At 39.4% G+C, this 27,572-nt stretch overlaps 1 protein-coding gene across 2 annotated transcripts in view; it reads right to left on the bottom strand.

Moving 5' to 3' along the window:
* Window positions 1-27,572, bottom strand: part of UTRN (utrophin) — a 603,028-nt gene that overhangs the window by 423,955 nt on the left and 151,501 nt on the right. Inside the window, exons 24-34 of one of the 2 annotated variants that reach the window (XM_075862837.1) lie at window positions 23,393-23,506; window positions 21,776-21,931; window positions 21,192-21,362; window positions 17,758-17,937; window positions 15,493-15,627; window positions 14,317-14,466; window positions 10,153-10,314; window positions 7,202-7,330; window positions 5,416-5,589; window positions 5,035-5,190; window positions 3,842-4,012 (exon numbers count right to left, since the gene is read on the bottom strand). In XM_075862837.1, the coding sequence (XP_075718952.1) occupies window positions 3,842-4,012; window positions 5,035-5,190; window positions 5,416-5,589; window positions 7,202-7,330; window positions 10,153-10,314; window positions 14,317-14,466; window positions 15,493-15,627; window positions 17,758-17,937; window positions 21,192-21,362; window positions 21,776-21,931; window positions 23,393-23,506 (1,698 nt within the window). Of the gene's footprint in view, window positions 1-3,841; window positions 4,013-5,034; window positions 5,191-5,415; window positions 5,590-7,201; window positions 7,331-10,152; window positions 10,315-14,316; window positions 14,467-15,492; window positions 15,628-17,757; window positions 17,938-21,191; window positions 21,363-21,775; window positions 21,932-23,392; window positions 23,507-27,572 lie in introns of those variants that run through there. The other variant, XM_075862834.1, reaches the window with a different exon arrangement.

A 27,572-nucleotide genomic window follows, 5' to 3' on the forward strand; every position in this document is an offset into this window, starting at 1 on the left:
ACCATACTCAGTACTTTATTATTTTTTCCATTACACATTTACTTTCATGCCCAACGCACCACTCCCCTCAAGGTTAGTGGGAGTGGTTATCATTATTTAAACACAACTGGGCACTTCCCTTCATCAGCATTCTCTGACCTGGTCGCGTCCTGTTTGGAACGGGTTTTTTACCCTCCTCCTAATCTGTGAGTATGGCTTTTCTGTGGTTTTGATTCTGAATAGACATCACGTCCTGGCTGGTAGTGCTGTCTATTCACTGTCCGGACACTTGAGTAACGTTAATGTGTGTGTATGTGGCTGCACATAGTGATCTAGTAAGATTACTATGTGCTGTGTAAATGACTGTCGAGAAGTGTATGACGCTGATTGGTCAGCGTCATACACTTCTCTCCACAACGCCCACTTGGTCAAAAAGTAATCCCGTAATTTCTGTAATCGGAAGAAAATGCTTTACAAATGTTGGGGTGCATTTTCTTCTTTATTCCTTGTAAATATTAGAAATTTCTATGTTTTTTCAGAAAAAAAGTAGATTTTTATTTTCACAGACCAATAAATATAGCAAAATACCTGTGGGGTCAAAGTGCTAACTATACCCCTAGATAAATTCCGTGAGGGGTCTAGTTTCCAAAATGGGTCACTTTTTGGAAGTTTCCACTGTTTTGGCACCACAAAACCTCTTCACAACCTGACATGGTGCCTAAAATATAATCTAAAAATAAGCAGGCCCCAAAATCCTGTAGGTGCTCCTTTGTTTCTGAGGCCGGTGTTTCGGTCCATTAGGGCACTAGGGCCACATGTGGGATATTCCTAAAAACTGCAGGACTTGGGCAATAAATATTGAGTTGTATTGCTCTGGTAAAACCTTCTGTGTTACACAATATTTTTTTTATTACAAATGAATTTCGGCAAAAAAAAAAAGACATTTGTAAATTTCCCCTCTACTTTGCTTTATTTTCTGTGAAACGCCTAAAGGGTTAAGAAACTTTCTGAATGCTGTTTTGAATACTTTGAGGGGTGCAGTTTTTAAAATGGGGTGACTTATTGGGGGATTCTAATATATAAGGCCCTCAAAACCACTTCAGAACTAAACTGGTCCCTGTAAAAATAGCCTTTTGAATTTTCCTTGAAAATGTGAGAAATTGCTGCTAAAGTTCTAAGCCTTGTAACGTCCTAGAAAAATAAAAGGATGTTCAAAAACCGATGCAAATATAAAGTACACATATGGGAAATGGTAACTAGTGACTATTTTGTGTGGTATTACTATCTGTTTTACAAGCAGATAGATTTAAATTTAGAAAAAACATTTTTGCAAATTTTCTCTAAATTTTGGTGTTTTTCCACTATCATAAAGTACAATATGTCACAAGAAAACAATCTCAGAATCACTTGGATAGGTAAAAGCATTCCGGAGTTATTACCACATAAAGTGACACATGTCAGATTTGAAAAAATCGGCTGTGCCACAAGGCCAAAACAGGCTGCGTCCTAAAGGGGTTAAGAAACTCATTAGCATAAAGCTAATATAGGTCATAACTCCGTCAAAAATGATCGTTTTTCTAAATAAAAATACACTGCTGTAATCTACATTACAGCGCCGATCACATTATGTACAATATAGGCCACTTATAATGTGGTGACAGAGCCTCTTTAAGCAAGTAAAGCAAGAAGGTATCCTGGTTTCATATACAGCATGTAGCTACAGACCCCTATATTATATCATTAAAGACATAAAAATACAATGCTATGCTGCTGCAGAGTCTTCTTTATCAGAAAATTATCAGTTAATACTTGGACTTCATTGTAAAACAATTGACTGGTGGTATGTTAACTCCATAAAGCATACAAGGCTTAATTTAAACAAATAGTTCTAAAGTATTAGAAAACTACCTAATCAACAAAGTTTAAAGTATAAAGGAAAACATTAATATAACCCTCTTCAGTAAATATCCATCACTGAAATTTATGCAGCATGCAATTTGCAATTTGAAGCGATTAAAGATTCATTATCCGAGAGTCATTTGCATCTTGGTGTAGATAAGCCACAAGTGAGTGATAATTAAGTCATTTAATAAGTCAGGCACAATTTGTTTTTGCTGTGTACTCATAATTCAGAAAGAAATCTCTGCCCAATTAATGCTGATGTAACAGCAATTCTTGCTAAATCGGGAAAGACTGTGAAGATGAAAAGAGTCGGTCTCAAACAAAGTGAGACTTAAAGAGGCTCTGTCACCAGATTTTCAAACCCCTATCTCGTATTGCAGCAGATCGGCGCTGCAATGTAGATAACAGTAACGTTTTTCTTTTTCAAAAACGAGCATTTTTGGCCAAGTTATGAGCATTTTTATATTTATGCAAATGAGCCTTTCTTATGTCCAACTGGGCGTGTTTAAAGTTATGTCCAACTGGGCGTGTATTGTGTTCGTTACATCTGGGCGTGTTTACTTGTTTTACTAGCTGGGCGTTGTGAATGGAAGTGTATGATGCTGATGCTGATGGGTATAAAAACCTTCTAATCTGAATTGGTTTACTATAGTAAAGAATTGTGAGTCCACTGACAGACAGATTACAGAAAATTCTGCAAAAATGGGAACTTTATCTGACCCAGACAAGTCACAGAAGGTTTAGTATCTACATTCTTAAGGCTGAATGCACACGTTGCGATTTGCCGCACGTATTTTCATGCAGCAAATCCGCAGCGTAATACGGTACCAGCGAAGTAAATGAGCTTTCAAAAAATCTCATCTGCACAGTGCAGATTTTTTCTGCACGTAAATTGACCTGCGGTGCGTATATTAAAATCTGCAGCATAAAACCGCACCTATTTTCGCATTATAATGTAAAAACTACACCTAAAAACGCACCAAAAAATGCACCATCAGGTGCGGTTTTAGCTGCAGAATTACGTGTGTAAACCTGTGGTTTTGGTGCGGATTTTCTGCAACAAATTACGCAATGTGTGCATGTAGCCTAAGGCTGGGTTCACACGACCTATTTTCAGACGTAAACGAGGCGTATTATGCCTTGTTTTACGTCTGAAAATACGGCTCCAATACGTCGGCAAACATCTGCCCATTCATTTGAGTGGGTTTGCCGACGTACTGTGCAGACGACGCGTCGTCGTTTGACAGCTGTCAAAAGACGACGCGTAAAATTACAGCCTCGTCAAAAGAAGTGCAGGACAGTTCTTGGGACGTTTTTGGAGCCGTTTTCTCATAGACTCTATGGAAAACAGCTCCAAAAACGGCCGAAAAACGGCACGAAAACGCCGCAAAAACGGCGCGAAAAACGCCGCAAAAAACCTGAGTTGCTCAAAAAAACGTCTGAAAATCAGGTGCTGTTTTCCCTTGAAAACAGCTCCGTATTTTCAGACGTTTTTGGCTCAGCGTGTGAACATACCCTTATAGTTGTAAATATCGGTCAGATCCCTTACAAAGGGTCAAGATGATAATGCATAACTCCTTGCATTATGTTTAACAATTATTTCTTAACATATCATGAACTTTAATGCCTAGAAATGGGTGTATAGATTATTTTAACAGAAACCAAGCAAAACTTCTCTACTTTCTTGTAGTATTAAAAAACTCAATAATTTGAGACAGAAAAAAATGGTTACAAGGATCTGTACTTGTGGCAGTGTCCTGTAAAGAGTTTATGATATGACCACGTAATGGATTTCAGGCACTTTGTCCTGGATGTGCTTTATTATACACACTTGCTGAGAGAGAGGAGGTGATACGCCTGAGATACGGCCATGTATGTAGCCAATACCCATAGACCTGCTGCTCAACAGTAGGATGGACTGAGGCCAATTTTTATAAAAAACATAGTAGGGTGTACTTACTTTTGCCCAGGCAATTTCAACATCCAGATCAGTGCAAACATTGTCCGTGGTGGATTTGAGAATAAGCTCAGACTCTGTAGCAGTAAGCCATTCAGACAAGGAGGAGGATTCTTTCCTCATCTTCATAGATAACATAATAGCACGTTCCAAGTCTTGCTTCCCTTCTGTAACCTAAAAATATACATGACCACAGATTATAATCCTATGTTCCTTAATGAATACTAAATACTAAAAAAATTATGTGCTGCCCATTTTCTATGTTAGATTTTCTGCACCATCAGACAAAATCCATTTATCTGACATAAAATCTAAAAAGAGCAAATAAAATGACGGGAACCATGGATGTGAAAACAAAACTTCTGCAAGTGATTTTCAGAAACTGACTGTGTCCGCCAATGACCCATTCACTTATCACATTTCGCACAACAGGGTTTTGCAATTGACCATTGGGCATACTGAGAATCCACAGGTGATGCAGATACTTAATTGTATCGGAAATATAGCCTCCTGCTAACTTCTGCTATTTCCATAGTAAAGAATCTAGAAAATGGACATTTCAAGACTAGTCTGAAGTACTAAAGTCAGTATATGTATCTGAAAGGTAACATTTAACTTGGAAAATAAGGGAAAGACCAATTAAGAAAGATGAAGGCAGCAAAATAAGCTGTAAAAAGCGACTCAGACATCGAGATAATATCTCTGCTGCGTACTTTCTGCCTTCAACTCAATATTAAAAAGTATAAAGGAAAGACTGATACTTCTCTCTTTTGTATCCACTGTGTTTGTTTAAAAAAAAAAAACTGCCATAAAAACTGCATGCGTGATTCCAAATTTAAAGGGGTATTCCCAACTTAAACATTTATGACATATTAACGGCCGGCGGCTGCCTCACCAGGTGGGACGGGGGTCAAAATATCCAGTTCAAGAGAAAGGTGTGGGTCACAAAGATTTGACCGCATCTATCAATCATTTATGGCATATCCTCTGGATATGCCATGAATGTTTAAGTTGGGAATACCCCTTTCTGGTTTTGGTTCAGTACTATGACTCTTAAAACTCCTGCCCTACTGGGTTCCTAAGGCCAGCACAACCTCGTTACTTTAGCTCTACTACATTAACCTTCCCTGTTTGATGTAGATTTAGGTGTACATTCACATGTCTAAAGATGCTTACATGTGAGTAGATAGACTTACCTGGGCACCAAGATCATTATAGAGTAGCTTTAAGGCTGTTAGCTGTTCATCCATTAGCTTTGGATTATCAGTCTGTTGCTTCTGAACAATTTGTCTTCCTGTCTTTATCACAGTCTCGACTTCTAACTTCACTTCGCTCAGAGTCTTATACAATTTCTGAAAGATAAGGATCGTTTATGATCTTAAGCCATGTAAAAAGTGTTGGTCAGTTTGTAGAAAGTTTACTAGTATACTAGCTCATTCTTCAGTCTGCATAGAAGAGGCATAAAATATTTGCACAAGGGACAATATGAAGAATTGATTGGAGAAATGACGTCAAAGCTCTTCATTATTGCTGTTATTCTCAGATCACATGGATAACCTTATGAAAATAAAAATTACCATGCACCCATCCATGTGCTTCTGTATGACATCTGGATCGGTATCCTTAATATTGAGAATACCAAGTTCAGCTTTCACACCATCTAAGACACGCTTGCAATCCAACATCCTCTGTTCAAAGTTGGCAGGCTTCTGGAACAACTGGAACTTTGTAGAGACCTCACGCAGCTTCCTCTGTAGAAATCAAACAGAATGGATCCAAATGACAAATTTACATTATGTTTTCTTACTATCCACATAGAAAAAAATCTTTAAATATTAGTTTTTACACTGGTAACTAGGACAGACACAATAGGCTGACGCTTTCTGTAGCTCACTTGTCAGTTTTGCTGTATAGAGTGTGAGAGAATGTGCAGAGTCATCTCATTATTATTAGAAGGTTGGTGAGTTAAAGGGTTATTTCCAACTATAATTCACATTATATGCCATAAATGTTTAATAGATGCTGGTTTATGAGCTCCATGACGGAAATCCAATAGCCCTGCCCCACCTAGTAAGACGGCCGCCGCATCCAGGCATAGAATGAATGGAAAGGTGGCCATGTACGTGGCTCTCTCTATTAACTTTTTATGGGAGTTACGGAAATAGTCAAGCTTGCTTTTTGATTCAACTTTGATTTGATCATAATTCAGCTTAGATTAGTGTTCAGTCACTAGAGATCGGGCCGTCCAACTGACGGATTTCTCAGAGAAGGGCATTCTGCAACCTACTTTGTATTGGAAAACATGCAGGCTGCAGAACTAAATGGTTAAGAGTTTTTAACAAAAAACAATTACAAACATTATTTTCCAAAATACATGCAATGAAATAAAAATTAAAAATTGCCCAAAGGTATCTATAGCTATCCCCTTAAGAACCCCATTAAGACTATTCAAGGCTAGGGCTAGTTGTTTTCTGGACAACTTCAAAAATCTAAAAGCCAAAAATCATGAACAGCTTCGTTTTATGGACAAATTGGAAAACCATAAATGAAGAAATATATGTCTATATCTCACAATAATGATATGAACACGTTCACAGCATTTACTGTGAACTATGACAAAATGATAATTACAATCACAATAACCATGATTCCACGCACCGATTTTTATTACCGACACTGGAAATAAGTACTCTATCTTTATATATTGCCAGTTAATCTACAGACAGTTGGTTATCCTGAACATGATATGTGGTGTCACACAGTTACAGGTGTGAAATGTGGCTGGGACACGGGGGGGCACTATAGTGCTGCTTCAATGCCCCATGGAATTACATGTGGGACAAATGAAAACAACAAGCCATACAAGAACCGCTGCATGACTACTATGGCAGTATGACTTACTGTCTATACTGCAGCATTATATAGCCTGAATTGCTGCCGGTCATGATAACACATGTGCCTTACCTAAATATTACTGATACTACTTTATTAGGCCCTTTTGCTGGGTTTCACCTTATTGATCAAAGAGATCAGATTTAATACAAATAAAAAATATCTTCAATCCTGTTTGCTTGTAGCAGATCATGATGCCAGGAAGACCCGGGCTATTAGGGTTTATGCTTTGTCCCTAACCCTCCTGCCGCAGACTGCAGAGAAAGTCATCCCATGGTGCATGCCACTTATAAAATTTTTGTTTTTTGGGAGGAAACTGTAGAGGACACCCTAGAAGGGTTTTCATATGTGCTGATGAACTTTTCATATCTTTATAATATGCCATACAACAGAACATGCTTCTTCCCTGGACATTTCATATGTATAAATGGTACACCCAGCATATTGGTCAAGATCTCAGATCCTATTTACCTGCAGTACATCCAGCTGCGACCCTCCCCGTGGGGATTTGACCTCGGGAGCTGACTGTACAGCTGGACGAGCAGTTTTCTTCAGTTCATCCAGTGCTGCTTCATGGCTAGTGATATCAGCTTGGATTTTCTACAACAGAATAGTTTCAGGCTGTTATTCCCTATATGTGACAATGTAGATATTGTACCACCTAAAAGACTGATATTGAAATTTGTAGGTGGCTTAGTACCATAGCATAAAAAAGAATGAGGATCACAGATTATGGACTTTTGATGGCAAAATACTCAGGATATGTCCATAAAGGTTCTTATTTCAAAGATCCATTAAACTTTCTGTGGGCACAATATGTCTCACTGTACTTTCTCTGCTTGAGAAAGGCCCATGCTGGGGCTGAAACGTTGCACTGTCAATGGGTGAATAAAATTTTATTTTTCACTTGAAACTTCTTGCTGTGGAGTGCTGCCTTCCTTTGTTTTTCTATATATGTGGGACCGGAGGTCGGGGTCCTGAAGCTTTCCACCCTATGAATTATCATTAAGGCTATGAGCCTGTAAGTACTGCTCTCCTTTGTATTTTCACTGTACTTTAAGATATCACTGGATTAAAGTGGAACTAAACCTTTAGAAAATTTGATCGGAGGGGTCTGAGCACTGAGACCCCCACGATCGCTAAAACACAGCTTAAGCGCTCGGGTGAGCTCCTAGCCGCTTCGTTTCTGATCAGCTTTTCTTGGATAGTTGGTATATGGGCTCATATACTTTCTAGTGAGACCGTACACCAATTGCTCGGCTTTCAGAGAAAAGCCGATCAGAAACCAAGCGGCTCAGAGCTCACCCGAGCGCTTCAACCTCTTAGCTTTAGCAAACGGTTTGAGGTCTCAGTGCTCAGACCCCCATCGATCAAAACTTCTGACATGTCACTATGACATGTCAGAAGTTTTCTGAAAGTTTAGTTACCCTTTAAGAAACAATTACTCATATACTAACATTTATTCTGTCACCTACTTTACTTAACCCACCTAACTTTTCAACTGGGCCCATCCCGGGTTCCCCGCAGGTTGTTACTTTAGGCCCCGATGCTGCGATGCATAGAAGGTCCTGAAACTAGACGATCTGTGCTTCATCACACACATACAACATCTTTATGCTGCCTGACTTCAAGACTTTCTAAGCACCACGGCATAGTGCCGGATGTGGCAGAATGTGGGGATGCCGGGCGGGCCCTCAATAAAAGTCAGGGGAGGTTAGTAAAGTAGGTGACATAATAAATGTTAGTAATTCAAACCTCCTGCGACCGTGTTTGTTACATCACTGGTGTTCCTTATTAACCAGACTTCAAGTCACATGCTTTTAGTCAATCCATCTGTTTCCCCTTGGTTACGTCTGTATTGGCATAGGAAGTGTCATTTCCACATCATCCCTTAATTCCTATATATGTACAGATGTTCTTAAAGAAGCTCTGTCACCACATTATAAGAGGCCTATATTGTACATGAAAGGATCGGCGCTGTAATGTAGATTACAGCAGTGTTTTTTATTTCAAAAAATTATCATTTTTGACGGAGTTATGACCTATATTAGCTTTATGCTAATGAGTTTCTCAATGGACAACTGGGCATGTTTTACTATATGGCCAAGTGGGTGTTGTACAGAGGAGTGTATGACGCTGACCAATCAACATCATACACTTCTCCCCATTCATTTATACAGCACATAGCGATATAGCTATATCGCTATGTGCTGCCACATAAACACAGTATAACATTACTGCAGTGTCCTGACAATGAATATACATTACCTCCAGCCAGGACGGGATGTGTATTCAGAATCCTGACCCCCTTCTCTGCACCTCTCTGTGATTTACAGCACAGCGAGATCTCGCTGTAAATGACAGTTTACAGCATAATCTCGCGAGACTACGCCTGCTATGCTGTAAATCACAGAGAAGTGCAGAGAAGTGGTGAGGATTCTGAATACACATTCCGTCCTGGCTAGAGGTAATTTCTATTCATTGTCGGGACACTCCAGTAACGTTATAGTGTGTGTATGTGGCTGCACATAGCAATATAGCTATATCGATATGTGCAGAGTAAATGAATGGGGAGAAGTGTATGACACTGATTGGTCACTGATTGGTCAGCGTCATACACTTCTCTCCACAACACCCACTTGGTCATATAGTAAAACACGCCCAGTTGTCCATTGAGAAACTCATTAGCATAAAGCTAATATAGGTCATAACTCCGTCAAAAATGATCGTTTTTCTAAATAAAAAAACACTGCTGTAATCTACATTACAGCACCGATCACATCATGTACAATATAGGCCACTTATAATGTGGTGTCAGAGCCTCTTTAAATAAGATGTGACAAAGCAAGCATGCAGCTGGAAGTATACTATAGACACCTTTAAGGCTGTGGAAGTTAGAAGGCTGTGGCCTAGTAGTTCACACCTTTTTTTCGGTGCACTTTCTATATTGCCTTATTATAGAAAAGCTTTGCAATTTGTTAGCATAGTATTATATTTCCCATTTAAGATTTATTCTGTGAACTTTTTTCTAGCTATTTAAAGTCACATGAATAAGTTAACAAGGGTATTCACATTTACTCCAGCAGGTGGCAGCAGAGCATGAGTAGAAAAGTTTATTTTGACTGTATTTTACAAACATGTAGATTTATCAGTTACTCTAAGGAGACTAGAAATGCAAAAAAAATCCTTGTCAATCACTTTGTTATGAGACCTGCAAGATGTAATACTAGATATCTCGTCTGACACTTAATACAAGGTGAAAGTACAAAATTATCTTGTGTTAATAAAAGATATATTTCTACTCAGGAATGTCATCTCCTCACAGCGACAGAAATACTAAAACTGTATACAAGGGATTGAGTTGCGTATGAATAGAGGAGCTGAGGCAGCTCCCCCACACATGAAAGACATTGCTGAGATACCTGAGCCTCCTGTGGTAATCGCAGGGCGTCCACTCTATCTGTCAAGTATGTGGTGAGCTGTTTATCCAGCTCTTCTAGGGATTCCTGCAGCACTTGGAACATATGATCACTCTCGCGTATTGTCTGCAGGTGTTGCTCCAAAGAAATTTGCCGGTTTACAGCCTGAGAAGAAACAATACCCTTAGAATTGTGGTTGAGCTTCATAATCCTAACGCAACTTTCAAAGTCACCTTCCGTGTAGCAGAACTCCACCTCACTGCTGGTGTGTGCTGCATTCCACATGTTCTCAGGAGCGGAGGCCTACTGACTGCCTTCTTAGGGAATGTGTTGATACATCGAAAAATGCAGCATTAAGATATATTACTTATCGCTAAGAACTTTTATGACTAAAAGTATCTGCCATAGAGGAAAGCCCTGAGGTGACATCTGCCTATCTAAAGTTCAATATTCTAATAATCATCGAACAGTATGGATACAATCATTGAGAAATATGTATATATAAATATAAAATATAACACGTCACACTGTAAATTATTGTGATGAATCCTAAAAGCTTAGGTGAGCCTATGGGAATATATGAGGGAATTGTATAAATATAATGTTCCTCCCTATATTGTGTGATCTTCTGTATTGCTCACTATAGCCATGGCAGTGTACTGATAAAAAAAATATAAAGGGTTTCAGGGAAGCTTGAAGTCTACGACGTAGCCCCACTGGAGTCATACGCAAGCTACACTATTAAACAGTGGGAAGCTAAAGGGAATTGGGATTCTCCCAGATGCACTATTGTATAAGATAAGATTTTGATAATATTAGATTAGTGAATTGATAGTTAAGTAAATCCTAAACATGTTCTTGTAGGTTAACCTATGCTCAATTCTAAAATTGTATGAAAAACATATGTGCTTGTTGAAAATCTCACATTAAAACCATAAGGTCTCTTGTGCCACTCGGGCCGTTTTTGACAGCATCCGAGTGGCACCCGATAGTCTTCACGGACCCATTCACTTTTGAGGGTGAATCGGGTCCGTGAAAAATGGTCCGAATCTCCGATCCGAGGAAAGATATAACATGTCCTATCTTTCCTCGGATCACTGACGGGACTAGGAGGGCACACTCGGTCGTGTGCATGAGGCGTAAGCATCAATATGGAGTTGGTCCAACCCTTCCTTTTTGCTATAATAGCCTCCATGCTTCTAAGAAGGCTTCACACAAGATTGTGGTTCATGAATCCAAGGATTCATGTCCATTCAGCCACGAGGTCAAGTTATGGTATTTTGTTAGGAGATCCAGCTTGCTGTCAATATTCCAATTAATCCCAAAGGTGTTTGTTGGGATTGAGGGAGATTTGGAGACGACTAATCAAGTTCTTTCAAACCAGACTCACTAAACTTTTTTTTCTGGGCCATATTTTTTTGTACAGTAGTTGGAAGTGTGCAATTCTTTAGAATCACTCTGTAAGCTGTAGAATGAAGACTTTCCTTCAGTGGAAAGAAGAGGTCAAGCCCAAACCATGGACAATACCCATAGACAATTATCCATTCTCCACCAAACCTTACATCACTATGTATTTGGGCGTTAAGTGTTCCTGGCTTCCTTCAAACTGCCAGATGATGGAAGTGTGATTCATTACACCAGGGAATGTGTTTCCACTGTTCCCTAGTCCAAAGACAGCCAACACTAAGCATTCCAAGTGTTGTTTTCAGCTATGGAAAAATAATCCATGAAGCTCCTGGTGAACAGTTTCTGTGCTGACTTTGAGCCATTGAGGCACTTAGATGTGACCAATTCATTTACTTTTCAAGTGTATAACCAAATACAAAAAGGCTTTTCCAGTTAGTCAGTGACCTAACCAGAAGGTGAATTCTCCTCTTTATAAAACTGAGCTGCTCGTGTTCCCACCATCTACTAACCTACCTAAACCTGATGTCTCCATCGCAGTGTGTGGCACTACCATAACTCCTAGGCAGCACGCCCACTGTCTTGGGGTTATTTTTGACTCAGATCTTTCCTTTACTTCACACATTCAATCGCTTACAATCTCCTGTCAATTTCACCTTAAAAACAACTCCTGAATCCGCCCTTTTCTTACTGAGGAAGCAGCCAAAACTCACATTGTCGCTCTGATTCACTCTCGTCTTGACTACTGTAACTCATTACTAATCTGTCTTCCCCTCAAACTCTCCCCTCTCCAATCTATCCTTAATGCAGCAGCCAGGCTCATTTTTCTGACCAACCACTACACCAACCCCTCTACCCTGTGCCAATCACTGCACCGGTTGCCCATACACTTCAGAATTAAATTCAAACTTATTATTCTCACCCACAAAGCTCTCCACAGCGCTGCACCTCCTTACATCTCCTCTCTCATCTCTGTCTACCACCCTACCCGTGTTCTATGTTCTGCCAACGACCTTAGATTAAAATCCTCCATAATCCCAATCTCCCACTCCCGTCTCCAAGGTTTTTCTAATGCTACCCCAGACAATCAGATTAATTCCCAATACCCACAGTTTTAAACTTTAAACGTGCCCAGAAGACACATCTTTTTAGACAGGCCTATAACATTCCCTAGTCTGACTCCTTTCCCTGGCCCCCTCTTACATTAGTCTTGAGAACTTGACCCCCTCATTCAGCAGTATCCCCCACACTCCTTGCACCCCCATGCACTTCATGTCTGTTATACACAAATACTGGCTGGTGACCGGCTCATGCAGCTTCATGTGTACTACCCCATGTGTATAAAAGATTGCTGGACCATTGTACTTAAAGAGGCTCTGTCACCAGATTCTCAAATCCCTATCTCCTATTGCATGTGATCGGCGTTGCAATGTAGATAACAGTAACGTGTTTTTTTTTTAAAAAAACATTCATTTTTGGCCAAGTTATGAGCTATTTTATATATATATGCAAATGAGGTTTGAAATGGACAACTGGGCGTTTTTTTTTCGTTATGTCCAACTGGGCGCGTATTGTGTTTTTAACTGGGCGTGTTTACGTGTATGACGCTGACCAATCAGTGACCAGTCAGCATCATACACTCATCTCCATTCATTTACACAGCAGCGATGTGCAGCCACATACACAGAGATTAACGTTAATCAAGTGTCCTGATAATGAATACACATGAAATCCAGCCTGGACGTCATGTGTATTCAGAATCCTGACACTTCTGAATCTTTTCTGTGAGATTTCCAGCAAGGGAAACGAAATCTCGTTTACCTCCGTAATCTCACGAGATTTCATTTCCCTTGCTAGAAATCTCAAAGAAAAGAGTCAGAAGTGTCAGGATTCTGAATACACATAATGTCTAGGCTGGATTTCATGTGTATTCATTATCAGGACACTTGATTAACGTTAATCTCTGTTTATGTGGCTGCACATCGCTGCTGTGTAAATGAATGTAGAGGAGTGTATGACGCCGACTGGTCACTGATTGATCAGCGTCATACATGTAAACACGCCCAGTTAAAAACACAATACACGCCCAGTTGGACATAACGAAAAAAAAAACGCCCAGTTGTCCATTTCAAACCTCATTTGCATATATATAAAATGGCTCATAACTTGGCCAAAAATGAACGTTTAAAAAAAAAAACAAAAAAAATAACTTTACTGTTATCTACATTGCAGCGCCGATCACATGCAATAGGAGATAGGGATTTGAGAATCTGGTGACAGAGCCTCTTTAAGCATTTTTTACATTTTGTGTCTCCCTTATTTCCTCATAGATTGTAAGCTCTTGTGAGCAGGGTCCTCACCTCACTTCTCTTGTTTAAATGGTAAATTAGCTGTGTCACTATGTAATGTCTGATATTGTCTGTACATGTTCCTCTAAATTGCTGGACCAAAAGTAACTTTTTCCCCACAAATGAATTATTGGCAAAATGGTGTAACATTAGTGGTGGTGAGCTGATCATGTGACACATTAATTTATTTAACATGTTCATGTAGGTAGAGCTGACGTGCCAGTCAAACCATAGAATGAAATTCACACACATTTAACATCCCGCTGGAGAGTGATATAACTGTTAAAGCTGCACTATGTGCATTAATCTGAATGCATAGATTTTTCTACAACATCAAAGCTCATGAAAGACATGGAAATAGGATAGAAAGAATTGCCACTGGCACACACAAGATATCAATAACTTCAGTGCTTACTAAATGACTCAGCTCGTCATAGCGAGCATTGAAGACCTCCAGCTTCTCACTGATGATGTCATCAAGTATTCCTCCATCAATCAAGGTTTGACCAAGCTCACGGATCTGGGTTCTGTTGTCTGCTGGATGCCGAAGGATTGACTCTAATAACTGGGGAATGAAATACGGAAGCTGTACGTTATAAAACAGCACACCAGTTTATTACAAGGGGTGATCAAAAACAAAAGTAAATGGTTAAATGGTAAATAATGTCTAGAATCGAGCAGTTCCTAACATGAATTTACTAACACTTTGCAAAACAGGGAATAACTTTCAGCTGTAGTATTACATTACCCATATGAAGCAATTAAGAGGTACGACCACCTTTATAACCAAGTTTATTGCACCAATTAATCTAAAAGAAGTAGCAGCGCCAAATAGTTTAAAATATCCTATGGTATTGTGTGCACAGCTCCCACGCAGACTTGTGTGTCTCCATAGTTACAGACTACAAAGAAACTTTCTGTAGTCTGATCCTGAAGTCACCTGTTTCTCAACTCCCCCCACCTACTCCCTCCACTGTGGATTAGAAAGTAGCAGGGCTCAGATGGATGACTACAGGATCCAATGTTTGCAGTCCATAACTAGATATGGAGATACATAAGTCTGCACCGGAGCTGTATACAAAAAAACTGTAGGATATTTTAATCAAGACTATTTCTTACTAAATACTTTCTTAAGATGCATTGGAGTAATAGTAAATGGTTGAAAAAGTCTATATATATTGTAAAAACCAAAACATTTAATGCTAATAATTTCTCCTAAAATTTAGTCCATAAGCGCTAACCTTGGGAACTATGACTGCAGCAAAAGATACACTGATTTTTTACATAGGTTCTGCCAAAGCCATAACATATGTCCAAGCGAGCCTATGAATGTATCCCATCTGTATAGAGTTGAAAGAAAAAGTAAGTGAACCCTTTAGAATTACCTGGATTTCTCAATTGATTGCTAATAAAATGTGGTCTGATTGTTATCTAGTCACAATTATAGACAAACACAATCTAACTAAACTAATAGCACACAAACAGTTGTACTGTTCATGTCTTTTACTGAGCACATTGAGTATATAACCAGCTTTTCAAAAATAATAAAATAACTGTATTAACGGCATGTAGCAGCCAATAATAACTCTACCTCCATTTCTTCAGTAACAGCTTCCACTTTATCGGGGAGAATAGAAGTGTTCTGTGTTCGTTCTTCCAATGTATTTAACCAAGCGGTCTCCAGATTCAGATAATGGAGAAGTTCTATCCAGCAAGACCACACTTCCTAAAAGGGAGCGGAAATAAAAGGTTGTAACACTCTTTTGGAATTCACTGGGCTAAACCCTTTATTTTAATACCTACTCCTATGAGGATTTATGATTATTGTTTTCACATAGCTACCTTTTCAGAGAATAACACTTCTTTCCTACTTTTAGTTCACATGAAAGCACCATGAAGGTGTCTTTACCACTTCTAAACAAAAAATATCATTTACTTGAATGGTAGTGAATCTCATTAATAGATCAATTGGTGTCTAGGGATTCTTTTCTGTTAACCTAAATCAGTGTAAGAGCTTAATCTGGTATTTTCCAAGAAATATTACATTTTTAAATAAAGGGTATTTGCAAAGCTGTAGAGAACAAAATAGTGGCACTAAAACAGCTTAAAGGAATACTCCAATTTTAGAAGAACAACCGAGAAAAACTGATACACTGTGTTATTCCTAGTACAGGGCCCGAAGGGGCTTTTGACTTTGGTGTTCTTTAAATCTCTGAATCGTGCGCCGGCCCCTTAGGCCCTCCACTAGGCATAACCCAGTGTATCAGTTTTCCATAGAGAGTTCTTTTAAACAACAATTTTACAGTTAAAATCTACTTATCCACTCATGTCAAAATTCTGCAGGTTTCTTGTTACTAGAGAGCAGCGAATTGTAGGAGTATGGATGACAGAGTTCAAGCTAAGCTTAGGTCACATGTCTGACAGCAGAATGGAGCTAAACTGTTGACTGCTTCCTAGGCAACCAGAAGAATTTTTAATGAAGACAGGTAAATAAATGGAGAAATTACATGAAATAACAAAAATCTGTATTGTCTTTCATGGCTGGTCTCTAAACGTTTGTGTTTTTGGACAAAAACGCCATAGCTTGAAACGTCAAATCAACGATCGATCTCTGCCTTGATCTGTGGCCTGGTCTGGGTTAACATGAATGACTGTCCAATGACTCCAACTCAAAAAATTAAAGATGGTAGATCACCCTTTCCATAGATATGTGTCATCATTCGGTGTCTGTCATGCTCGTTCCTGTATCAAAAAGGCGCCGACAGTCAGCAGAAATCTGCCGTTTCGGAAGTAAAAAATCTCTAGTGTATGGCCAGCTTTTATGGGACATAAAAAATTTCCACTTAGAAAACTCTAATGACCTAACAAAAAAAAAAAATCTTACTTGATGCTTACAGGGTGGGCCATTTATATGGCTACACCTAAATAAAATGGGAATGGTTGGTGATATTAACTTCCTGTTTGTGGCACATTAGTATATGGGAGGGGGAAAACTTTTCAAGCTGGGTGTTGACCATGGTGGCCATTTTGAAGTCAGCCATTTTGTATCCAACTTTAGTTTTTTCAATGGGAAGAGGGTCATGTGACATATCAAACTTATCGAGAATTTCACAAGAAAAACAACGGTGTGCTTGGTTTTAACGTTACTTTATTCTTTCATGAGTTATTTACAAGTTTCTGACCACTTATAAAATGTGTTCAAAGTGCTGCCCGAGCATTCGTAGATGAACAGTTTCCTGAAAAGTGGATTGGTCGTCGTGGGCCAGTTGAATGGCCCCCTAGGTCTCCCGATCTGACCCCCTTAGACTTTTATCTTTGGGGTCATCTGAAGGCAATTGTCTATGCTGTGAAGATACGAGATGTGCAGCAACTGAAACTACGGATACTGGAAGCCTGTGCTAGCATTTCTTCTGCAGTGTTGCTATCAGTGTGTGAAGAGTGGGAGAAGAGGGTTGCATTGACAATCCAACACAATGGGCAGCACTTTGAACACATTTTATAAGTGGTCAGAAACTTGTAAATAACTCATGAAAGAATAAAGTAATGTTAAAACCAAGCACACCATTTTTTTTTGTGAAATTCTCGATAAGTTTGATGTGTCACATGACCCTCTTCCCATTGAAAAAACTAAAGTTGGATACAAAATGGCCGACTTCAAAATGGCCGCCATAGTCAACACCCAGCTTGAAAAGTTTCCCCCCTCCCATATACTAATGTGCCACAAACAGGAAGTTAATATCACCAACCATTCCCATTTCATTTAGGTGTATCCATATAAATGGCCCACCCTGTAGATATACTTTTTGTAGATAAAGTGATTAGACAGTATAAGCAAACCCAGTGGATTTAAATATACCTCCAGTGTGTGGCATTTCCCTCGGATTCTATTGCAAAGAAGCTGATAGTTGTCCAAAACCTCTTTTAGCTCCAGCGTCAAATCTTGGCCACCAGTTGGTTTCTTGGCAGCCATAGTCATGATGTTGTCCTTCAAGATCTTCACTCGCACCTCTTTCTGTAACACATCCTCTTTCGCTCTCTTTAAACGAAGGAAAAAACAAATATATTTTTGATTACATTTAAAAAGTGAAGCCTATTTCTTCCCACAGGAAGTTAGGTCAGAAAGAAATTTACAACTATTCAAAAGAGGTATTAAGAGCATTTAATGTTATCAGTTTACCATTATATCCACAGTTAGTGCACGGTGTAAAGAAAAAGATGACAGCGCCTCTGTATAATATATATCTCCTTTCACTTAGGACGACAATAAAAATACCATAAGCTAGTGTTAATAAAATCCCCATGCGGTGATCGGTTTCAATGGTTCTTAGTCATAGCTACAAAGAACTTTTCCAAGACGGATCAGCATATGGTGAGTTATGTCTTCCAATATAAAGAAAGATTTTATTAAAGAAATGCTGGCTTCTTTTTTTCCTCCAACACAAATAATTTAAGGTGTAGACAAGAATTCTAGACAAGTATTGGAGTACATAAAAGTTTCAGCTGAACATATTCTTCTCTCTTGCAAAGTATTCTGAAATTTCCAATTTGTTATTATGCTCCGTCAGTGTTATACTTCGGGAGTATACCCTTACATATACCTCCGATGGAAGTCTGCAACATATGCCACTGTATAGGCATACAGTGGTATACTTTGCCTATTGACTCCTATTTTAAAAAAATGCATATTGTACAGTATATGTTTTTACTGTATCCCTCTTTATAGGAAAGCGCAGCAAACTACACTTTCCTAAACAGTAAAAAAGAAGGTATGCCAGTGCATACCAGGCTGGCGTATTGCCAAAATGATAAACTTTTAGCATATGCTGGGTGCATGGGGCCCTATTGATATGTTCGTGTAAGCGCCGGCTGCTCTCCCGATACATACGGTATGCTGATGTATTCAGATAATGAGATGTGAAAAGAGCCTTTAAAAGCAAACATAGCATAAAAATAACACATTGTCTAGAGCGCGGTTTCTTAATCTTTTTCCACTGTAGCCTCACCGGCCAGACTGTGTTAATGCCTGGGCCTCACCATAGGTAGAAGTTCATGCCAAAATATTTAAAGGGAAGGTGTCATGATTTATTTTGTATCTTTTTTTTTGTAATATTGCTTTTAATGTAATATTTTCAAAAATTGTATTAAATGTTGTTCTCATGTTTTACTTTTTTATGTTTTCTGACTTTTACTTCTCTATGGGGGCTGCTATTTTTTTTTTCATCTCTGTATGTGTCGATTAACGACACATACAAAGATGGAATACGGCACATACATTCCCATAGAGAATGCGAACGGGAGCCGTTCCCATCGGTAGTTGCTTGCGCCGTCTGTGTGGGAACGGCGCATGCGCTGCTCCCACACAGACCAAAACGAAGCTAGTTTGTAGAGCGAAATCCGGCACCTTTTTCATGTGGACCGGAAGCCACTGCCGGACAGTAAGATGACGACTTCTGGCCACGGCTTCCGGCCATATGTTCAACGAAGCGAAGGCGCAAGGAAGCGGAGCGTAGACCAGCGGAGGTGGCGGCAGGAGCTGGTAATTTATGTCCGTGTGTGTTATGTTCGTGTGTATTATGTTTGTGTGTATTATGTTCGTGTATTACTGTCTGCTGAGCCCTGTATCTAATCCTCCTACACTGTGCAGTCGCTCAGAAAATGGCGGCACACAGTGTAGGAGGTTTGAAGACATTCAAACCCTTCCATCTCCTGGCACTAGCCAGAAGAAGGGAGGGGGGATTGTGTGAGGAAACTAGAGGAGAGTGTGTCCACCCCAAATTTGCAGCATACATCAATGAGGTTGCTTTATCACAGTGACCATGCTGCAATTTTGGGAACTGCTCCCTCTAGTGGCCAGCACATGGAAATGTTATAAATTAGTATCTAATTTATAATATTTCCTGACTTGTGAAAAAATTAAAAAATTAAAACAATGTGTAATCACTTAAACACTAATTGTTTAACTGAAAAAAAAAATTATTTCTAGCGACACATTCCCTTTAAAAGTTACCTCAATTTATGTTCAAACTTATGAACCCAGTAGAACATTAAAATAAGCACAGAAGAAGTCAGTTACGTTGCTTAAACCGAGATTGAAGACGCCAGAAATAGGACTGTGCAGTATATAATCACTTATGCCAAAATGGCACCTCACCAACAATTGGGGGCGCCTCACCAGTCAGGCCAGTCTCACAACACTGGTCTGGAGATTAAATACATTAGGTCTGGAGAAACTCTTACACTTCTATGAAAAGTACTTTTACTTACTGTTAGTATTATTAATTTATTTTCTTAAAGGAACAGTGTCATGGCAAATAATTTTTTTTATATGTTAAAGATGTTAGTGCTTTAATAAAAACGTTTTTATTCATTTGTGTGTTTGTGTTTTACTTTTTCTTATTTTTACACTTTTTCTTCCCTATGGGGGCTGCCATTTTTTGTTCCATTTCTGTGTGTGTCGATTAACGACACACACAGACATGGAGTACGGCAGCCACAGTCCCATAGGGACTGCGAACGGCTCCCGTCCCATTGACTGCCGTGTACGGCGTCTGTGTGGGAACTGCGCATGCGCCGCTCCCACACAGTCCTATTCGAAATTGGCGCCGTCCGGCGCCATTTTCCTGTGGACCGGAAGTCGCGGCCGGACAGTAATATTACTACTTCCGGTCGCGGCTTCCGGACTTGTGCACATGGAACAGCGGCAGCAAAGGGAGCGGACGGGCCGGAGGGAGCCGCGGCGGCAGGAGCAGGTAAGAGATTTCAATGTATGTTAGTGTTTGTGTGTGTTTACTACTGTATGTAAACCTACTACACTGTGGGTTACCTCAAAAAATGGCGACACACAGTGTAGGAGGTTAAACCTTTCAAACCCCTCGTTTATCCCGGCACTAGCCAGGATAAAGGAGGGGGGGATGCTGAGAGCTCACTAGAGCGAGGGCTTTTAACCCAATGTTGCAATGCTGCAATTTTGGGAACTAGCTCCATCTAGTGACCAAAAATGGGTAGTATTATAAATTAGAATTAATTTATAATATTTCCTGACTATTTCCTGACTCGTGAAAAAAATAAAAAAAATTTGAACCATGTTTAATCACCCACACACTAAATGTTTAATTTTTAAAAAAAAAACATGTTTTTCTGGCAACACATTCCCTTTAAAGTATTAGCTGTGAAAGAAAGAATGGCTTAACCCATATCTTGTGGTCATTAATGTGTTTATGAATCTTCGTATTACTAATGTAACTAAGTAATATCACTGATCCCATTCCTAATTTTAGAAAAGTCGCTTACTTTCATTTCTTCCACTGCACTTTCAAGCTCTTCTGGAGATTTGTACTCAAAATCCCTTTCCAAATATTCCTCCTCGGCTTGTGTCATCCATTCTTGCATCTCTGCCAAGTCCTTCTTCATATTTACAGTCTTCTCTTGACTTTCGGACAACCTATTCATCTGATGAATTACCTAAGAAGCAAACAGAAGCGAATATGACTTATTGCTGGACACTTGTTTTTGTGTCTCGGGTGACGAGGGCAACTGCACTATAAGAATATAGCAGGACTATACGTGAAATGACATTGTGAAGCAAGCACGGATTTATACATTCGATACGTACATAAAGAACAATTCCAAGAAAAAATATATTCTTACAATGAGAATTTTTACAGACACAGAATTAAAGTCAGGGGTTTCTTTAAATAATTTTCAAACCTCAGAAAAATCTAGCAACAGTGAAGCTTGATATCATATTTGGCCCTGGTGGACAGTGGACACTCATCGTACTTGTCTGTAAATAACTTAATCCCCTCTGTTTTTCATATTTGACATGAAACATATTTTTTAGGATATCTCAGCTCTATGGAAGACGTTTCATTTACCTGTTTACTTAGTCTCTCCCACTGTGCCTGCTGGTCCGTGAGTCTAGGCAGCACCCATGTGTGGATCATTGTATCAGAGTGTTTTTTTAGTCCAGATTCTACTTCGTTTAGCTTGCTTAAACATCCTTCCACAGCTTCCATTTCATTCACGAGAGCCTAGAAAGATGGAACCGAAATTAACATGAGTCATCTGGACAGCACAAAAATAGGCTCAAGCCCATGAGAGGCTGAAACAGGCCAAATCTATATTTGTAACGCACATCCACGATCTAAATTGTATGCTATTTTTACACCTGGTGTTGTCATTACAATTTCCATTCACAAATACTGCACATTCTAAAACTGAGAAATCATTTCTAACCAATCAGTTTTTGGGGTTGAAAACTACTAATCAATACATACTTAAAAATCTATTAATATCTTACATTTCTATTAAGTCCGTTTCTAGGACACCTTTAAACCATTTTTTTTATTGCATTTATTTAAAAAAAAAAAACAACAAAAAATTATTATTTCAAATTGGTTTTAATTAAAGTCCTACCCTTTGGCTATTCACAAGGGTCCCTCTGAGACGTGCTGCCTGCATTGTTATGAAAAAAGCGCTGTTTTTATTCACGTTTGCGAGAACAATAAAAAAAATCTTGTTTTAGCTGCTCATCTGAAGTTGCGGAGTTACACTATGTTGCAGTGGGAGGCTAGAGTGTGGAGCAGAAGCATTCGGGAAGACTCAGTTGTTTTTTTATATGAACGGGGCAAACACTTCAAGGAGTTTTGGCCTGAAAAACATATTTTTTCTGCACTGCCACAGTAAGATCACTTACACCTTTACTACAAGCTGGAGATGAAGGGAGGACAGTCCCTAAGGTGGATCGTTTTGTGGTGTATTAGTGGAGTCGGAGCGGAGGACATTTATTGCTTGGGAATTTTTTGGACTTTGTCTTTGGACCTCGAGCTCCAGTTTGATTTTTACTAGTTACATCATATTGTAGTTTCTGTATTCACATGTTTAATGTACACTTTGCAGGAGAAATGTATCGATGCTTCGTCCTGCAATAACAACTGAGGGGGTCTCAACCCATGGTGACCGTCTGACTGCTGGGCCAGCTTAATTTCAAAAAGGCATTGTCAGGATGAAATAATCCATTTAAAGGGCATTTTATCGTATTAAAAAAATACTCAGAATAAATCTATAGACTAACCTGTGATGGTTTCCCCATGGGAATTTACCCCCTTATTTTTTTGATATTTCACGGGAGTGAGAAGTACTGGAGTTTTAGGTATTTGTGGTTTCCTTAAGTCCTTCTCACACTAATCCTACAGTTTACCCAATAAAAGCTAGTGCAAATCTATTGTGTCAGATCTCATGAAAAAAATAAAAAAATTATAATAATAAGATTAACCAATGTAGGGAGTCTTCTACTAATTAATAAGTCATGAGAAGGTGAAAATAAACCCCCTATTATATGACAAAAAAATTCACAACTATGAAATTCAATGAATGCACTAATCTTGTTTCACTTCTTTTTAAAGGCTGTAGTACAGAAGCATAAGACCAGAGTATTTCCAGGATAAGAAGAACCTTCCCCGTCACGTATTCAGTACAGTTCTATATATTACCATGCACTGGTCCAGCTGTCTTTGTAGCCCTTCGGAATCCTCTGGGGCCGTGTGTTGGTTCAGAACAAAATCTTTTGCCTCACTGATCCACTTCTGTATAGATTTGGACTCGATCTGGTTAAATAAGAGAACACAAGATATGCTATCACATGATGTACGACAGGCAGAAAAAAAGGACAGCAATAATAACATAACACACATAGTGATACATAGTAGTTACACATAGCACTGCTCCACTATAGACAAAAAAATAAATTAAAATAAGACTTTACTGTAGCCTATTGTACCGTACCTCTGGTTTGGAGAAACTTGGCCTTAAACTGAATTTTACATTGACTTTTACTAGCAAAATTGTTCAGGCTCTAAACACTACTGCTTACAATGGGAGCAGTATGACTAATGCAAGTATAGAGGGTAATTGCACAAAATGCAATTCCCTAATAATGAATCCCAAGTACCTCCAATCTGATGGCACACTATAAGTACGGATATTGGAATATTAGGAAGGGAGATTTAGAATGTGAATAGAAGAAGTGAATTTTCTACTATTCATTAAGCTAAAGTAGCCCCAAAAGTGAGAATAAATGATTGTATCCTCAAATAAAACGTTAGTATATTATCATAATTTAAAGAGGCTCTGTCACCACATTATAAGTGGCCTATAATGTACATGATGTGATCGGCGCTGTAATGTAGTGTAGAAACAACGCACAGCACATGGACTCAATGATTTCAATGGGGCCATTCACACATGTGTTGTTTTTCATGCAGTGTGTGTCCGTTGCGTGAAACTCACTGCATGTCCTATATTGGTGCGTTTTCACGCACCAAGTTGCCCATTGAAATCAATGGGTACGTGAAAACCACAGACAGCACACGGATGCACATATCCATGTGCTGTCCATGTTTCAAGCATCAATTACATCTTTAAAAAAAAAAAAAAAAGAAGTGTTTGCAAGTGCGTGAAAAACACATGCCACACACAAAAGCCCACTGATGCAAAAACGCAATGCACACAGACAGATTTACACGCCTTTTTTATGCATGTAAATCTGTCACGCTCGTGTGAATGTAGCCTAAGGCGCAAAAACCACTTGACAGCTCCGTGTGTCATCCGTGTATGATGCGCGGCTGCGTTATTTTCGCGCAGCCGCCATCATAGAGATGAGGCTAGTCGACGTCAGTCACTGTCCAGGGTGCTGAAAGAGTTAACCGATCGGCAGTAACTCTTTCAGCACCCTCGACAGTGAATTCCGATCACAATATACAGCAACCTGTTAAAAAAAAAAAAAGAGGTTCGTACTTACCGAGAACTTCCCGGCCGTTGCCTTGGTGACACGTCCTTGGTGACGCGTCCTTGGTGACGCGCCTCTCTTGACATCTGGCCCCACCCCCTGGATGACGCGGCAGTCCATGTGACCGCTGCAGCCTGTGATTGGCTGCAGCCTGTGCTTGGCCTGTGATTGGCTGCAGCTGTCACTTGGACTGAATTGTCATCCCGGGAGGTCAGACTGGAGGAAGAAGCCGGGAGTTATCGGCAAGTCAGAACTTCTTTTTTTTTTACACGTTCATGTATATTGGGATCGGAAGTCACTGTCCAGGGTGCTGAAACAGTTTAACTCTTTCAGCACCCTGGACAGTGACTATCTCCTGACGTCACGTACCGGAAATTTTTTTGCCGGGTTCGGCCAAAACGAGTTCGGCCGAACCCGATGAAGTTCGGTTCGGTTGTGCGGGTTCGCTCTTCTCAAAGACACTCCGTTTGGATGTTTGTAAACAGAAAAGCACGTGGTGCTTTTCTGTTTACATTCATCCTTTTGACAGCTCTTGCGCGAATCACGCAGTTTGCACGGAAGTGCTTCCGTGCGGCATGCGTGGTTTTCATGCACCCATTGACTTCAATGGGTGCGTGATGCGTGCAAAACGCCGAAAGAACGGACATGTCGTGACTTTTTTTCAGCGGACTCACGCTGAGGAAAAATCACGGACATGTCTGCACGGCCCCATAGACACATATAGGTCCGTGCAACGCGCGTGCAAATCACGCGCGTTGCATGGACGTTTTTCCCGTTCGTCTGAATAAAGCCTAAGACCAAGGAAAATGCCTCATTACTCTGTTTTATTAATTATTAGAATAAAACATCAGTCACATGAGAATAATTTTAATCTATGTATAAAGCTGGTCATACACTAGCAATAGCTGTCGGCTGAATAATTGTTTGGCCGACACTCGTTCCTCCTGACTCTCATACACATGCACACCTGACTCCTCTGGCAGCGGCTTATCTATTTGCAAACAAAAGGATCTGGCATGCTTAAATTCAACATGCCAGACACTTCTCTCCCATGAAATCTGCCGTCGGGGGAGAGTTGGGATGCAACCATGTACATTAGATGGTCGGTCCATCCCGCAAAATTGGTGGGTTTGGCCAACAGACATATAATGTGTAGGGTCAGCCTAAGTTTACTTTCTTGTGACATGAAAGAAAGTGTTCTCTGTGCTGGTACTAGTGTTAGTCGGAACATAAAATCTGAAGATTTTGCATAAGGTGACAGATCAACAATTAAGGCTCTGTCCAAATTGGCGCTGTGGCTTCCATTTATAATGGAAGCCACAATGCTACGACCGATACCAAAGGCGCTAGCCGAACTCCATTGAATTACAGTTGGATCTGTCTGGGTTCTGTCGTGTTGTTCATTGTTTTGACAAGGAGAATATCGCTGCATGAAGTACTATTTCCCCAGTCAAATCTGACAGAATTTGCAACTTTGGCTCTGAACTGAGCCTCCGATGCAAATGTGAACGTAACCTACCACAACTGACTGAAAGGTCAGGCTTTTACATATAAAAAACCTAAACGTCAAAAGATCACTAAAGACCACTAGGCCAGCATAAAACACCTGGAGCTAACAATGCCATACCACAAGAAAACAGCCTTCCTTCCCAAGAGAAAACAGCCTTCCTTCCCTATTTTATCCCAACATTGCATGCAAACCTCGGTGATTCTTATGACTACAATATATTAGGACTTTAAGTAGAAATGGACGTCAAAAATTGTTTAGAACCAAGAGGTGCACAGAAAGTGACTCTAAGCTTTAGCTAATAGAGGAACTCCTGATCGGTTGACCCATCTCTATTAGCTCAACATGTCCCAAAAGAACATATGACCCCATTAGCTGAATTTGTAGGTCATACAGTACAAAAATAATGTATTGACTCATTTTTAACAAACTCTTCTGAAAGACAAAACTTATTTCAATTAAGTTAAAATTAGTTTGATTTAAATTTTTAAATGTCTTTCCTTATTATTAGTCTAAGCTTTACTAATGCCAAAGTCAAACGGCATTAATTATTTCATCCCTGAAATGTCTTCAGACTCCTCCTGTCATCTCTAAGAACAGAGAGATGAACAGAATTATCATTTTATCAAATTTCCATTCGATAGAAGCAATTAATTTCAATGATATGCAGTCAGGTATATGAAAGGAAAATAGTCAAATAATCATATCTCTCTTTGGAATAGAGAAATGGAGATGATATTGAAATGAGAACAGAAAAGAGAGAATCATATGTTTATTCTACTCGACCTTACGATGAAAACAACATCAGAGAAAAAAAATTCTACATAAGCAAATGTCAGCAGAGAGGATTGTTTTCCATAAATATAAAGAAATGCTTGACGCACTCACTCATTTTTCTTTTTAGGCCCTGTTCCCATTACGTTTGTGATGTACGGTTATAGCCTGAACGCCAGGAAAGCTCCCAGTGTAATGCTAAATATGTCCATTACGAGTTACATTAGCCTGACAGAGGCCAAAAACGTGTCCTTTTGGCCTCTGTCAAGCCAATATACATCAGTATAGCAGAAAAAAGTATGGAATAGTGTAGTCGAAAATACTAATCTATACAATGAAATCACTTTTTTGTAAAAATGTATACCACGAAGTATGCTTTTTTCTTTTTTACATAGGAGCCTATGGTTGACATATGCCAATGTATTTCATCCGTAACATGGATCTGCTTAATCCATAAATCATAAGCTTTTGAAGAAGTATGCAACAAACGGATGCCATTTAAGTGTCATGGATATGTTAAATGGATGCCTAACAGTGGCATTCATCACCCATAGGCTGTAATAGAATTCATTTAACGGATACGTCATTAAAATTTTTACAAAGT

Source organism: Rhinoderma darwinii, chromosome 4 (assembly GCF_050947455.1).
Source record: "Rhinoderma darwinii isolate aRhiDar2 chromosome 4, aRhiDar2.hap1, whole genome shotgun sequence".
NCBI classification, from domain to species: domain Eukaryota; kingdom Metazoa; phylum Chordata; class Amphibia; order Anura; family Rhinodermatidae; genus Rhinoderma; species Rhinoderma darwinii.